Consider the following 16048-nt stretch of genomic DNA (forward strand, 5'->3'; position numbering starts at 1 on the left):
TTTATTTTTTCATATTTATCTCTTTAATATTTCATTTTAGCAAACTACATCTTACCACTATATTTTAAATTTTTATCATATTTATTAATTTAATTATTTTTACTTGAACATAACAAATAGAGCGACAAATGACTAAAATATAAAAAAAATTAATAAAAATAAATATTTTATACTAAAAAAAAACCTTTTTTTTTTCTTTCTTGTCACGAAGTAGTCTAATATATTGGGAAAAAAAATCTTGGTACTCATTAAATATATTCATTTTTAAAATATTCAATTATTCTTTATTTCTTTTTCCTTAAAATATTCTAATTCATTTCTTCTTACTTAGCAATTCCTAAATAAATCCGAACCCTAGAATAAATTAACCTAAACACCCAAATCTACCATTTTTCTCTTGATGTTAAAAAAAGTCCCTAATTCATGTTTTCTTCATTCACAATCCCTAAAATTGAGGTTGCAACTCATAATTATTGAACTTGTCTTAAACCAATCCAAGTCCATCCTAACGTTCCCTAACCTAGAAATTTTCAATTTTAGCTTGGTTAGTGTATTCTTATGAGTTCTTTGGATTTCATGAATTAAAGATAACAAATTTTTAAAGGCTTTCTTGGAGAAAACTCTCATTGGGTCAACTAGTCTCTATGTCCTTGTCCATGGCAAAGACGTATGGCCAGATCAACTTCCATCTTATAAACCAATCATCAAGCTCATATCTACCATAAGCAAATTTGCTTCTATAAATTATAATTTGACTCTATTTACCTTTTGAGATTATCAATGCTTTGTAGGCATAGACATCTAGGTAAGACTACTATTGAATTAGGAGATTGCTCGTCATTGTGCCTTGATAAAGCAATTGAAGAAATCATCCAAACCCTTTTCACCTAGGGAATTGTGTCACAAATTTTGGTACTTTGTTTCATTATGCCACTTTAACCTATACAATGGCATATAGACACATATTATTAGAATATTTGGGTATTTTGCAATATGGTTATAAGTTAGTTATATAATTGTTAGTTATATTTTTGTTTTGTTTGCAACTAGTGACCTAGTAGGTTGTTATAACTTCGTTACTAGCCTTTATTATAAAAGCTTTATTTGTATTACTAAAGCATTGAAGTGACTATATTCCAAAATTATCGAAGAAATAATATGGTATCAAAGCAATTTCATTCGTCTCTGTGACTTCTCTAACCCTCCCCTTCCATTTTTCTGATGCCTTGTGGCGGTGGCACTACTAATTCAAATCAAGCAATGGTTGGCACTCCCAATTCCTTAAATAATGGAAGATTCAAGTAATCCATTTTTCCTCCATAATGGAGATGACTCAGGCTTGGTTCTAGTCTCATATCAGCTCATTAGAGCTAACTATAATTCCTAGAGTAAAATTATCAACTCATTAACAACACTCTTCTTTGACCTTCAATAGACGATCTCCTTTCCTCTGTTTAGATTCGTTGTGATAGAATGGTAACATCTTAGATTTTAAACTCTATTGCTAAAAATATTGTAGATAACCTTCTCTATGTTGATAGTGCTTTTGATGTTTGGGTTGATTTTCACAATTAATTTCACCAAAGCAATGCTCTATGGATCTTCTAAATCAAGAAGGACTTAGTTTCTCCCGAGCAGGGATCTATGGATGTCAACGCTTACTACACTAAGCTCAAGATCCTTTGGGATGAGCTCAAAAATTATCAACTCATTCTTGTTTGTCACTGTGGAGGCACAAAGTCTTGGTTAGAACACCAACAACAAGAGTACTCATGCAATTTCTTATGGGTTTGAATGTGTCATATGCTCAAACACAAACACAAATCTTCATGATGAATTCTTTTCCTCTAATTTTGAAGGTCTTTGCATTGGTTGGACAAGAGGAACGTCAGCATATTATCAATCAAGGCCCTTTTTTGCCCATCAATTCTCTTGTGCTTAACATTTCGAATTCATCTGCTTCTATTGCAACAACAAGTTTTTCTCCAAATTCAACCTTGAAACCCAGGCGTGAGCGACCCCAATGTTCTCATTGTGACATACAAGGATATATTGTGAACAAATGTTATAAATTACATGGCTATCTTCTTGGCTATAAGCCAAAATAAAAGAAATTTGAACAAAAAATTCAAGCTACCTAGGCTAATGCAACGTTCATTGATGCTATTAACTTTGGATCACCCCTTGGATCTCTCATTTAAGTTGAGTGTCAACCGTTGCTTGCATTCTTGAGCTCTCAACTTCATAACAACTCTCTTGCTATGCCTAAATCTTAGCAGCTAGAACCCTTGGTTTCCTATTTCAGTGGTATACTATCTCTTCTAGGTCTCCTAATTTTCCAGTTTCTTCTTTTACCTAGATTTTAGACATAAGAGCCACACATCATATTTGTTGTTCCTTAAGCACATTTATAGAATCTACTCCAACACAAAATGCTTTCATGACTTTGCTTAATGGTCAATCTATCGCTATTAATCTTATTGGTTCTATGTTTTTGCCTCCTAATCTCATTCTCAATAATGTTCTATTTGTTCCTAATTTCCATTTAAATCTCCTTCCTACCAGTTCTCATACTTAGAGTCATAAATATTCTATTAATTTCATGGCCGATTCTTATATTATTCAAGACTATACACAAACCAAAACAATTGGGATGAGTAAAAGACATGGCAACATATACTTCTTGAATCCAATCAGTTTTCATTCCATTTCACCACAATTTTCCAATCATTGTAATAATGTTTTTTTGTCTCAAATGAAATTTGGCATTATCGTTTGGGCCACCTTTCTTATGTAAAGTTACAAACACTTAAAGATGAAATACAAAAAAAAAAAACAAATTCTAGCGATTCAATTCATTGTTTAGTTTGTTTATCATGTAGCCAAACAATGAAAATTACCTCTTATTTCTCACAATTATTTGTCTGCTTTGCCTTTTCAACCTATACACTATGATGTTTAAGGTTTTTTTCACATACTTACCACTGAAGGTTTTTAATATATTTTTTACTATTATGGATGATTATACTCGTTTTACTTGGGTGTATCTTTTGCATGCTAAGTCTAATGTTACTAATGTTATTCCTAATTTTTTTCTCATTGATTCGAACTCACTTTGGAACACAAGTAAAACTAGTTCTCTCATATAATGCTCTTGAATTAGCAAATTCTAACTTCTTTTTTGTGCAAAAGGAGTCATCTCATTTCATTCTTGTGTTGATTAGCCTTAGCATAACTTAGTAGTAGAAAGAAAACATCGACATATCTTAAATATTGCATTGGCTTTATATTTTCAATCACATGTTCCATTGGTTTATTGAGAGAATTGCATACTTACTATTATATACTTAATAAACAGAACTTCATTCTCACTTTTATCCAACAAAATAGCCTTTGAACTTCTTTGGAAAAAGAGGTCTGCATATTCACATCTTCGTAGTTTTGGTTACTTGTGTTATACATCTACTTTGGATCATCATAGGACCAAATTCTCACCTCATGCCATTCTTGTTGTCTTTCTTAAGTACCCACCTAGTTATAAAGGATACAAATTATTGAATCTGGTTATTGGTCACTAATTCTATGTTCATCTCTCATGATGTGGTATTTCATGAGTCCATATTTCCTTTCAAAACTAATCAAGCTTCTTCTTCTCTTTTAGACATTTTCCCTAACATTGTTTCACCATTTCCATATTCTTCTTCCACTCCTAAATCTACATCTTTGCCAATGTCAACAAGTCCTACTATTTTCATGCTTCTTGCATCTCATTCTCATCTCAAACATGTTCGTAATACATATGATGACATTTATAAAGAGATTCTATGTAAAAAAAATAGCTAAAGATTGAGAGATAATGAACCAACCACAATAATCACTTTTTAAAAAACCTTAACCCCAACATTTAAGTTATAAGATTGGTGGTAAGAGGCAACTTACAAAACTCTAATAAACTTTTTTACAAGAAGTGGTCATGGTTAGGAAGTGCAAGGAGAGAAATGAAGTTGAGCAATAAAATAGGCAAAAAAGTAAAATCAAAGTACCATAAAGAACAAAAAAATGATCAAAGATCGAAATAAGCATTTACACTACTCAATACTACATACTCACGAATCCTCATCAAAATTTAGTAATTTAAAGACTCTAAATAGTCACGATTGATATACAAAGACCTAAGCAAGTGCAATCCCAATTGATAGCAAGTACCATTGAGATAAAAGACACAACACCAAAGAATGTAAAAACCTACAATACCCTATGGAAATGCTAGTTTGAACTTCAATTCTTTCTCCAAAAGTGAATAGTGGGGTATGGGTTCACTTGTTCCTTGAGTAAAGCAAATCTAAGCTTGAATGTAAGCAAAGGGAATGTCTCTTGATCAATTATCCACATGATTTGTGAAGTATTGATGGATGATCAGTGGAATATAAAAAAACAAATTCAAGAGTATACTTGGGGAAACAAAACACCCATGATTTGTTTGTGGCATCTTCTACCTACTAGTGCTTAGGAGCCTTGAGCCCATTGATAATCCATTATCTTTTCTAAGAAGGATTTACAACAAGTTGTTTGGTCTCATAAAGACTCCAAAGTACTTAATATCCTTACCGATGGGTACAACATATATCATATCCTATCGGATCTAAGCGACTCAATTGTTTTAAGGTAGGTTTCAACCCATTATCAAATGAACTGTTAACTCATTAGTAATGCTAGTTGAGTCCCTTGTTGCATTTAATGATTGGAGCTTATTATTACTTGGAGAGATTACCTTTTTGTCATTGTTGGACCAATCATATTAATGGTACCATTTTTAAACATAAATCACTTGTCCCCTTATTATTTCATCCTCAGAAGGTTATAAACCAACACATGAAACTCATATCATTCACATACAAATAGGTGGTAAGTTATACACTATGAAAGAACAAGTCAACATATTAAAGGACCAACTAATCTTTTGTAAATGTAATCAAATTATGATTTAAAAACCCAAAAATTCAAGAAAAGTAGAAGTCCTTGAAGATTAGTATATGCCTAAGAAATGACAATTATTTCTTAGCCTAATAGCTAACTATGAAGTATCCAAACAGACTAAGTCCCTACAATTAGGGCCTTAAAGACAATTCTCTTATTTCCTGAGGATAATTTGTGGCATGTATTCTTAGGGATGCAAAATGTCGATAAGGAAAGGAACAACTTTGAAGGCTTTCTAATTATATGACAATATTTTTAACATGATAGAAATACAATTTTTCACCATGTGTCATCAACTCTAGGTTATTATAAGTATAAACCATTTAGGAAGAAGGTGAGGAAATTCACTTCACACAAACAAATTAGTTAATTAAGAGGTAGAAATTGTACTAGATGTTGGATTAAAGAGAAATCCACTGCACAGATTGGTTAGTTAATGTTGTGTTTATGCCAAAAAAGAATATAAAATGATGGGTATGCATAGATTTTACTTATCTAAATGCCTCCAAGGGATAGTTTTCTTTTACTAGGGATAGAATAGGTTTTAAATACCATGACTAGATGCAAACTACTTTATTTATGGATGAACTCTTAGAATATAGCCTATTCCAATGCATCCAATGAACTAGGGGAAGATCATGCATATTTATTGCTAGTTGAGGACTATATTGTTACAAAGTAATGTGATTCAGTTTTAAAAATATTGAAGCAAGTTATCGAAAGTTTGACACTATAATGTTAAAACAATAACTTTGACTAACTATAAAGATACAAATAGATGACATGTTGCTCAAAAGAAAGTATGAGTTGATCACTTATGACACCTACAAGATTTCTTTAAATTACCATAATAGGAACATGAATGGATGAACAAATATTTCACAATGGTAAAACAACATAGTTGGTATTTTTATCACTTGCAAATCAATCAAATCTCGTGTGTGAAAAATGAACAAGCAAGTGGATTTGCTAACATGACATCTAGCTTTACCATGGTAAGAAACAAAAAGTCTTATGGTTGAGTTCATTGAAAGCTCGACACTAAGTGAATGCAAGAACAATTGGATGGACCAAATCTCAAATAATTTAAAGAATGAAACATTGCTTTGAAGTAGTAAGGAGGAGTCAAAAGTACAAACTTAAGTTGCATAATTCTTTCTCATTAACAACAACCTCTATATGCAATATTTTAAAGGATCTTACTTAAAATTCCTTAGGACAACTAAGCCTTTAAATGCCTTAGTTAAGATGCATGAGAGGATTTGTGGAAATCATCAAGGCAAGGCATTGGATGGTGCATTATTCCCTAATTTAAGGGTATTACTAAAACTATTATGTAGAACTAGCCTATGCTAAAAAATGGAATAGGTTCCAAATGTTTGTTGAAAATTTTCATATACTTCCAAAGTTCTTAAGACTTATACCAAGTCTAAGACCTTCATTTAAGTGTATTAGACATTGTTATACCCTTTTCAATTGTCCCCATGTAGAAGAGGTTTTATCTAGATATGTAGAGATTGAAGCGTACTCCAATATAAAGGTTATTAATGTACACTTTTTCTTTCTTTTTTCTTTTTGGAAAATTTGTGTCTCCAAACTCTCAACTTCAAGATAGAATATTCCAAGCCTTGTTGATAGATAATGGGTCTTAGTTTGATAACCAAACTTTCAAGAACTTCTATGAACAATTGGGCATTTGCTACTTTTACTCTACTCTAGTATTAGTAATTCAATTGACAACTTAAAGAAACTAATAAGGCCATCATGGGTCATCTCAAGCAACATCTTAAAAAAATCAAAGGAAAATGGGTAGACAAATTCACTAAGGTACTCTAGAAATGTAGAATTATCCCCTAAAAGTTTTTGTAACTCCAACAAAAATAAAGATGCTTAATACTCAATCAACTGATATAATGGAACATAACTATTAAGTTACTAATTGACCTAAAAACTTGAGTTGTCAGGTAGTAGGACAATAATGTATATTAGGCCTATTTGGGCTTTAGCATTAACATCTTGCCTTGTGGGCATCCATCTTTGGAGTTACATGTAGGCTCAATAAATTAGAGAAATAAACAAACAATAAAGTTTGAACTCATGACCTCCTATAAATCTTAGTTTTGATATCATGTTACGTTATAATCGTTCTAAAAGCTTATACATTGTTAAGTACAAGTCACCTTATTAGACTTAGTAGAAACGAAGACATAAGCGACTTTGATTCAATTAGCCTATTATCATCAACAACTAAGATCTTACCATACAAAGAATTTGACCAAGGTGATTTCATGTTAGAGGGCTAGTGCTTTGAAAAGTCTTTTAAGAATGTTAAAGAAAAAATAGCAAGTAAGCTTGATGCAAATTAGCAAGACCACTATAAAGTTACATATATTGGAGGTTCAAGTTATTCAAGCTATAAAGCCTCAACAACATAGTAATTTCAAGCCTTGAAATGAAATGATTTTGTAGCTACAAAGATTACCATTAGTTGATGTAGCTAAACCAAATCGGACTCCATAGAAGTGTTCCTTGCGTTGAATAAAATATTCTCCTAAAAATTTACGTGAAACAAAGCTCATTTGGCTTGTCGAACGACGGCCCAAAGATCTGCTGCACCTTCCCAATTTTTTCTCTTCCTTCTCTTTGTTTCTTTTCTCCCACTTTTCTCCTTATCCGCTTGCCCTATTCTCTCTCTTCTATATTCTTCTTTCTTTCCCGCACAAGACCTTCCTTATTATTATTATTTTCATTTTCTCTTTTCTTTCTCTTTTCAATTTTAAGCCATCAATTTTCTTTTTCTTTTCTTTTTCAACTGTTCCCTGCAATGCAATCGACCACTTATATATAATATATATTATATATATTATTACTTTCCTAGTAAAATTTTATTATCCAATATTACAATTACTTTAGTAACAAATACCATGACATTCAACCTAATATATCATTTAGCCCTTAACCTAAAATAACACCTATCAATGTGGCATAGCCCATAATACTCATTAAGTTAGACCCAAAATTAAAGATAAAATAGAGAGAAATCATAATAGTTTGCAAACATAAAATTATTTGAAAATGATAAAGGAACACTTGTAAGTAGATTTATTATGTAAAGAAGTACCACCAAAAACAATGAGGGACACCTCATCCTAACAATTAGGTGGAAATAGATAATGAAAATGTATAATTTATTTGGTAGAGAACATTAAAGAAATGTATCAATAAGTAGTTCAACAAAGCTCTTATTATCACATTAATTTATTATCAACTTTCCTTCCTATTCAAGGGTGGTTCATTTCATGAATTGCATGGAATTTAATATAATATTGTAAAATAATCTCATTTATGCTTTTTATTATTATTATTATTATTTTCTCTATTAAATTTTATATTAATGATATTTATGTGTTATTAGTACTAAATTCTAATTTGTTGATTCATTTGAGAAATAGAAAATAAAATTTTAATGCTCATATAGTTTTTTTTTTCAAATATCATATTTTCATTAATAAATATTGATGGGAAGAGTGTGTAAAATAGGAAAATTTTAAATAATTATTTAAAAATAATTAATATTTCATACATTATTTTTTGTCAACTATAGTATCTTTAACTATTCAGGTACTACTTTTTAATGGAATAAGTACTATCTTTGATCATCTTAGATATTACCTTTAACTAATGAGTTTATGAAATTTAAATTATTTTTAGAAAGTTCCTATTTTGTAATTATTTTTATATGGGTATATGAAATAAACTTTTTTCTCGAATAAAACTCTTTACCTTTTTATTCTAAAAACATGATCAACTTGTAAAAAATTTACTAAATTCTTAATTAAAAATATTAAAAACGTATTATAGGATATATTATACATGTCATACTAGCACTTCCATCATGAAAAAGGAATGTTATTGATTCTTTATGAACAATTTTGTCAAAAAAGTTTCAATAAATAATGTTATGTAGATATGATGGAGGCTGTTGACAAATCTTACAAGGAATCAGATTTCCACCCAGCTGGGGCCAATTCGGAGAGACTTTCCTTCATCAATTGAAGACTTCCAACAAGGTAGGGATGATAGCGAAATTCAATTCATCTTGCTTTTTAGATTATTTTCTAAATATAATTTAGTCATATTTAAAACTAATTGATTTATAGGCAAAAATTGAAGACTAAGGTTGTGTTGGGTCTCCGGAATTTTAAAGAAAGTAGGAAGGAAATAAAATAAAGAGAAAGAGTGAAGAAAAATAAAAAATAAATTCCTTACCTTTATTTTAATTAATTGATATAAGAATTAAATAATTTAAAAATATATAAGTGTTTAATTAGTTTTAATTATATTTAATATTCTTTGATATTTTTTATAGGACAATCAAATATAAAAAAATAATTTTTAAAATATTTTTTTTTTTCATATTTTTTGAAAACCAAACATATCCTACAAAATAACATAAATTGTATGATTTTATTTTATTGAGGTTTGGAGCAATCGGATGACTATTGTTTTCTTAGATTTCAAATGTTAACTTCCGTGCAGATATTTAATCATATTTTAAGATGTGGAATATACGTATCCATGTATTATAAATTTAATTATTTTTATTAAATTTTTAATTTTTTATATTACTTATTTTATAAAATAAAATTTATTTATCATAAAATTGAATTTATGATTTTAAAAAATAAAAAATATTTATAAAATAATATTAATATATTTACTGTTTTATATATATATATTGAATAACATATAAAAAATTATTAAAAAGTTTAATTTTTTTAATCATGAATATTATTAAAAATTAAATATAAAAATAATATAACATAAAATATCTTATTAAATATATTATTTTAAAATGTCATATCAATTAAAAATCATATCTTATAATATGAAATAATAAGATAGATATTTAGGATATATATCTTATCATAAACGAGAGACGTAACCAAAACAAGCATGTTAATTTTTATTTATCTTAAAAATTAAATATAAAAATAATATAACATAAAATATCCCATAAAATATCTTATTAATCATATCTTATAATATGAAATTATAAGATAGATATTATAGGATATTTATATGTTCTCATAAACGGGACACGTAAGTTACGTAAACAAAAAAAAAAAAAAAAGCAAGAAGCAAAACAAAGGCATGAAGAACACCTGTCCTGATATGGCAGGATTGTAACAGATCGGCAGGCCACCGCCCCATCTCTTTTGTGCCCTGATATTTCTTCCCTCTAACGGCACGAATACACTTTCTCTGTTTTTAAATATATTTACATTCCTTTGAAGTCTCTCTGTCTCTCATGGTTATTTGCTTACTCCAAATTTCTTGTTCACAGTTACCTAATAAAGCAAGGGAATAAATCGAGGATACTTTCTCAACAACGCTACGTTTTCTTGTGATATTTAACGGTAAAAATTAGCTGATTATTTAATGTTAAAATTAATTATCTAATTTTAATTAATTATCGTTTTTTATTATTTTCACTTTTTAACATATGAATGTAATTAATGTGACCGGGGGGACCGAGAGTGCTTAAAAAAACCCTACTGTCGGTTCGTTCACTGGTTTCAGAGAGAAAATCTGGGTTTTTAAGGAGACTTGGGGGGATGAAACGGTGTCGTTTTCTTTTGAGATCTTTCAGTGAACAGATTTTGACGTTAACGGTGTCATCTCTCCTGCGACAGTGAAGGCTTAGGACAAAAAATGAGTCGTTTCAAGGGCTCGCCGTACCGGCGGCAAGATTTGGAGGTCGGAGACAGCCGGTCTGGAGGCTTCGACGGCGACGACGACGCCAGGGAAACTTCTTCTGGGCCCTTCGATATTGATAGCACCAAGAATATCCCCATCGCACGGCTCCGACGTTGGAGGGTATGTTTGCTTCTTCTTCTCTCTCTCTCTCTCTCTCTCTTTCTGTGCGCTGTTTGGTTGCTGAGGAAAAGGTGGAAAAGTGGATGTGTATCAGGTTTTTGAAACATGGGTTGCCTTTTTGTGGAATTTTTGGTCATGGGGTTTCTCTTGTTTTTTGAGATTGAATGTTCATTTGACTGTGATTATTGGTTGTACAGGAAATGAATTTCTGAGGGGGATGAGTTTTGTTGTAGCATGAAGTGTTGGGTTTTAAGGGTCTGTTTGGATCTAGGAAAGAAGAGGAAAATGTTGAAACTCCTTTTTTTTTTTTCTTTATGGGCAAAACGTTAATCGCGCTTAATAAAACAAAAATGTTGAAACATACTAAAAATGATGTCTATGTTCAAGCTATTTCAGAGCCTAAAAATATCAATGGCTTCATATATGTGTAGATTTAGTCAGATAGTTTCTTAAAATCCAAATCTGTGTCCATTTGGAAGATTGGGAAAATATTGAAAAGATGTAAGGTTTCGTTGAAAAGTCTTACAGTGCCCTGAAAACACTACAGATGTTTATATTATTTGGCTGAAAAGAGATATTATGTCCCAAGATAAGTGAAATCATGGATGGAATGTATTGCATTCTTAACTGGGTGTGTGGGATTTTATATTATCTGGAAATTATGCAAATCATCCAAACTCACTATCTAGAGAACAGTTTTCTAATTCAGAAAGCATGTTTAACTTTTGATAGAAAACAGGGTTTTTATTTTTATTTTTTGGAGGATTTGTTCTAAAAATAGATTGTTTTTGAAAACAAATTTGTGGTGTTTTCAGTTGTTTTTTGCAAAGTAACAATTGAAAGTATGGATAATACTTTGAAACTTTTATATTATCATAAATAAGTGTACAATACTTTCATAGAGAATAAGCTGAAAAAACGGAATTTTGTTGATTTAAAGGTCTGTATATTTTCCTTTTTATCTATCAAAAAAAAAAAAGGCTTGGATTTGTATTTATTTTGATTTGTTGGAGGTTTTGGAAATTTTATTTGTAAGACTTCTTGCTTCTGTTTATTTTGAAGTGATATCATATTGTGTATGATTAAAGCATTGTAGCAAAAGGCTGTGGTCTCATTCATCCCCTCCTTGTGCACTAATAAACATGAACGCACAAGGGGAAAAGTTTTTATCAATGCTTGGCCTAACTGAGCTTTGTCTTTTATAGCAAGCGGCACTTGTGCTAAATGCTTCTCGCCGATTTCGATACACATTGGACTTGAAAAAGGAAGAAGATAGGAAGCAGATAATAAGGAAGATTAGAGCACATGCACAAGTTATACGGGTATTTTTTCTCTCTCTCAATCTAAAATCATTTTCCAAGGAAAATATATTGTTCTCATCACTTTTTTCTTGTATCTATCCCCTTATAAATGAGTTGTGGTGTATTAGGCTGCATATCTTTTTAAAGAAGCTGGGGATCGAGCAAATGGTACTTATCTTTCTGTAATTTCTTGTGCTAAATTTACATTAATCATTTATTAAGAAAGTATATTGCCATGTGATATGGTTTGAAATAGGCTGGTTTGTTTTATGTTTTGATTGGTTTAGTGGATCCTTTTTTTAGGGATACCAATATCACCTCCAATCCCCAACGGTGATTATGGCATTGGACAAGAGGAGCTGGCTTCAATGACAAGGGATCACAATTCTAATGCTCTGCAGCAATATGATGGGGCAAGTTCATCAAAACACATATTTCTTAATATCGAGAACCTTTTTCCTTTATATTATAGTTCTGCATCATTGTTTGACATATTTTAATCATTCTGATCCTATGTCAGGTTAAAGGGTTAGCAGAGTTGCTAAAAACAAATCTAGAGAAGGGAATTCTTGGAGATGATGCTGATTTACTACGACGAAGGAATGCATTTGGATCAAACACTTATCCCCGAAAAAAAGGAAGGAGTTTCTGGGTATTTATTTCGAAAATTTTAATTTTTGAGCATCATTTTGTTTTTTTTTTTTTTTTTTATGTATTAGAATGTACTCTTGTGGATGATTCATTTGTGTGGTCTCTATCATAGATGTTTCTCTGGGAAGCTTGGCAAGATTTAACCTTAATCATCTTGATGATAGCTGCAATTGCTTCCTTGGCGCTGGGTATAAAGACAGAGGTGAGCTCAAGCAAACATAATTACCTACACTATCCCATAGAGAATGGAGATGCAATAGAATGTTAGGTGTTGTGTATAGAGAATGTAGATGCAATAGAATGTTAGGGTTGTGTATTAACGTCTATATTTCATGAAACGTTCATCCTCATCTCTTAGGTGGATTATAATCTTTGCATCTTTTGCATTTTAGAATTCTGCTGCCCATATTCTGTGCCTTGTTTATGTTAACTGTTGTCATTACATATATATCTAAGCTCTACAGTCTGTGATAGGATATCAACCTAACCTTGTGGGCCAAGGAGAGATGATTAGGCAAATTCAATTTAATCATGATGGGTTCTGTAGGTTGTTTTTGGAATAAGAGATGCTTTGGACATTATGAAATTTGATTCCGAATTTTTAATGTCATTTGATTTTATAATTGTTGAAAAATAGTTTTCCAAGTTCATATTTGTTGGACAACCAATTTTCCCAAAAGTTTAAGCTTGTAAGATTTGGATCTATGATATATATCATGCTTCCATACCAGCCATTTGAGGCATAGACAACATTAGTGGTAGACAAATCACATTTTTGTGATCATAATAATTAGATAAATAAAATGATCAGGGAGATATTGAACATGAGACCCTTGGTTAGCTATATTTCAAAAAAACTTAGGTGTCTGTTTGGGAATGTTTTCGAAAACAATTATCAAAACATAGGGCCTGTTTGGTTGCTGTTTTTGAAAACTGTTCTGGAAAACAGTTTTTGAGAACAGTTTTTAAGAACAGTTTTTGATGTTTTTAAAAAAAAAATTGTGTTTGGGAATTGAATTTTAAAAAACAGTTTTTGTTCTCAAAAACAAAAAAACATGTTTGGTTGAGTTAGTAAAATAAAAAATTTAAACAAATAAAATAAAAAACACGTTTGAAAGATGTTTTTTTTTCTTTTCTAATTAATAAAATATTTTCTTCAAGTAATTTTACATTATAAATTTATAAATAATTTTTAGATATATAGTTCATTTAAATTAAAAGAATTATTTATTTTATTAATTTAAAAATAAAAATATTTTTTATATTTTTTTAAAATAAATCAAACATAATAAAATTATTTTTATTAATATTTTTTTATTTAATCTTAAAAAGGTATAACATATTCTATTAAATTGAGATAAAATTGTGCTCGTGATTTATTAATTTTTTTTTTATCTCTACTAAATCCAAAATGCCACCCACTTCTCTCTCTCTCTCGGGCATCAAAAAGCCCTTTTCTGAAGTTGCCCTCCATCGGGCATCAAGAAGCCCTTTTCTGAAGTTGCCCTCCAGCCAAGAGAATCCCTAAAAGGCCCTATTTTCCTCTGCCACTCTCAATCCTCGCAGGTACTAATCTAATCATGTTATTATTATTATTATTTTTTTTGCAACCCCCGTTTGATTACCAAGAAAATCCATCCCCCATTCGATTTCCGGGAAATTTCATCCTCGTTTGATTTCCGAGAAAATCCAAGCAAAAACCCTAAGGAAAACCAAAAAAATGGTTCTTTTGCTCCCTGTGTTTTCTGGATCCGTTTTAGGGGTCTCTTTGCTATTGTGCCATTGGATTTAAATTTCACGAACCTTGAATCAAGACTGAGACTGTGCTGGAGAAGAGATGAGAACGGGAAGAAAAAAAAAACACGGAGAACAAGTTGTTTTTTTTTGTTTAATTTTGTTCTGTAAACAGTAAAAAAACGAGGAAAACAACATTTTGTTGTTCTCTAAACAGTGCCATTTTGAGAACACGGGAAACAACAAAAACAAAAACGACCCTGTCAACCAAACGAGTTTTTGGTGTTTTTTGTTTTCAAGAACAGAAAACAGTTCTTGAAAACACTAAACAAACAGGCCCATAGTTTTTGAGATGTTTTCTAGAGGATTAGTTAGTTTGAGAACTTGGAATGTTGCCACTAGGGTTTTTCCTTTGAAATATTTCCTAAAGATAACTTTTATCTGTGGTGCTTTATTTTCAATTGTTTAGATAACTTTTATCTGTAGTGCTTTATTTTCAATTGTTTTCCATATGTGGACAATTATTTTTAAGAACTACCCTAAAAAATAAGTGAAAACAATTAAAATATGCTCTCAAAAAACACCAAACGTGTTTCCGAGTCTAGAAAACAATTTTCTAAAACAATTCTTGAACAGGTTCTTCAGTTCTTAGTTTTTGAATCTACAATGTATATTCTAAGCAGGCTTTTAAGTTCTCAAGTTTTGAATCTACAATATATATCATGCTCTAACAATGGTAAATCACGACTTATCAAAAAAAAAAAAAACAATGGTAAATCACATGATGGCAGAAGTGATCATCATTTAACTTGTCTAAGTTCTGTATGCATGAAAGTTCCTAGTAGAAGAAATACTGATGCTAGCCTTAATATGCTTGTGATATTTTTTGGGCTTTATAGGGGATATAGGTGAATAGTTGTTGGGTTGACAAGATAACAGGTAACTTTTATGTTGGCATTGGGTATGGTGGCTTTATCTGTCGTATTCTTTATCCTTTATGTATTTGCATTAAATCATAGATTCTTGGCTAAGATGCTTTTGGTTAAACCATTTGTTTGTGCGGGTCAAGGGCTCCTTCTCCTGCCCTTTATTCAAACTTTGATTCGTATTTGTTATAGAGAAATCTTTGATCAATGATAGCACAAGATCCATTTTGCATCATATCTAAGGAATTCCTTGGTTCGAGCTAAAGAAGTAATGTCACGCAATCATTATCAAACTGACTGCAATCATTTTTTATTTGTGAGGATCCCACTAGAGCGCCTTCTATTTCTAATAGGCCGTGAACTAGATTGGAATCATTCTCAACGAGTCCATAAGAAGTGATCCCATTTTTTTCATCGGGTTTAGGTAGAGACCAAAGTCCTGAGCAATTGATCCAATAGAATAACTCAAAAGATAAAGAACTATCATGATCCCTTTTTTGTCATCAGGTTCAGGTAGAGACCAAAGGTCTTGAGCAATCAATCCAATAGAACAACTCAAAAAATGAAGAAGTATTGTTA

General features: G+C 30.8%; 1 protein-coding gene across 5 annotated transcripts in view; it reads left to right on the forward strand.

The window, feature by feature from the left end:
* LOC100251227 (calcium-transporting ATPase 10, plasma membrane-type) overlaps positions 1 to 16048 on the forward strand; it is a 48608-nt gene that overhangs the window by 2223 nt on the left and 30337 nt on the right. Inside the window, exons 2-9 of one of the 5 annotated variants that reach the window (XM_010658577.3) lie at positions 8945 to 9047; positions 10325 to 10397; positions 10674 to 10857; positions 12063 to 12179; positions 12287 to 12326; positions 12462 to 12571; positions 12679 to 12810; positions 12922 to 13011. In XM_010658577.3, the coding sequence (XP_010656879.1) occupies positions 10693 to 10857; positions 12063 to 12179; positions 12287 to 12326; positions 12462 to 12571; positions 12679 to 12810; positions 12922 to 13011 (654 nt within the window). In that variant the 5' untranslated portion in view covers positions 8945 to 9047; positions 10325 to 10397; positions 10674 to 10692. Of the gene's footprint in view, positions 1 to 8926; positions 9048 to 10048; positions 10226 to 10324; positions 10398 to 10423; positions 10858 to 12062; positions 12180 to 12286; positions 12327 to 12461; positions 12572 to 12678; positions 12811 to 12921; positions 13012 to 16048 lie in introns of those variants that run through there. The other 4 variants (XM_019222994.1, XM_059740757.1, XM_002262793.5 and 1 more) reach the window with 4 other exon arrangements.

Source organism: Vitis vinifera, chromosome 11 (assembly GCF_030704535.1).
Source record: "Vitis vinifera cultivar Pinot Noir 40024 chromosome 11, ASM3070453v1".
Lineage (NCBI taxonomy): Eukaryota > Viridiplantae > Streptophyta > Magnoliopsida > Vitales > Vitaceae > Vitis > Vitis vinifera.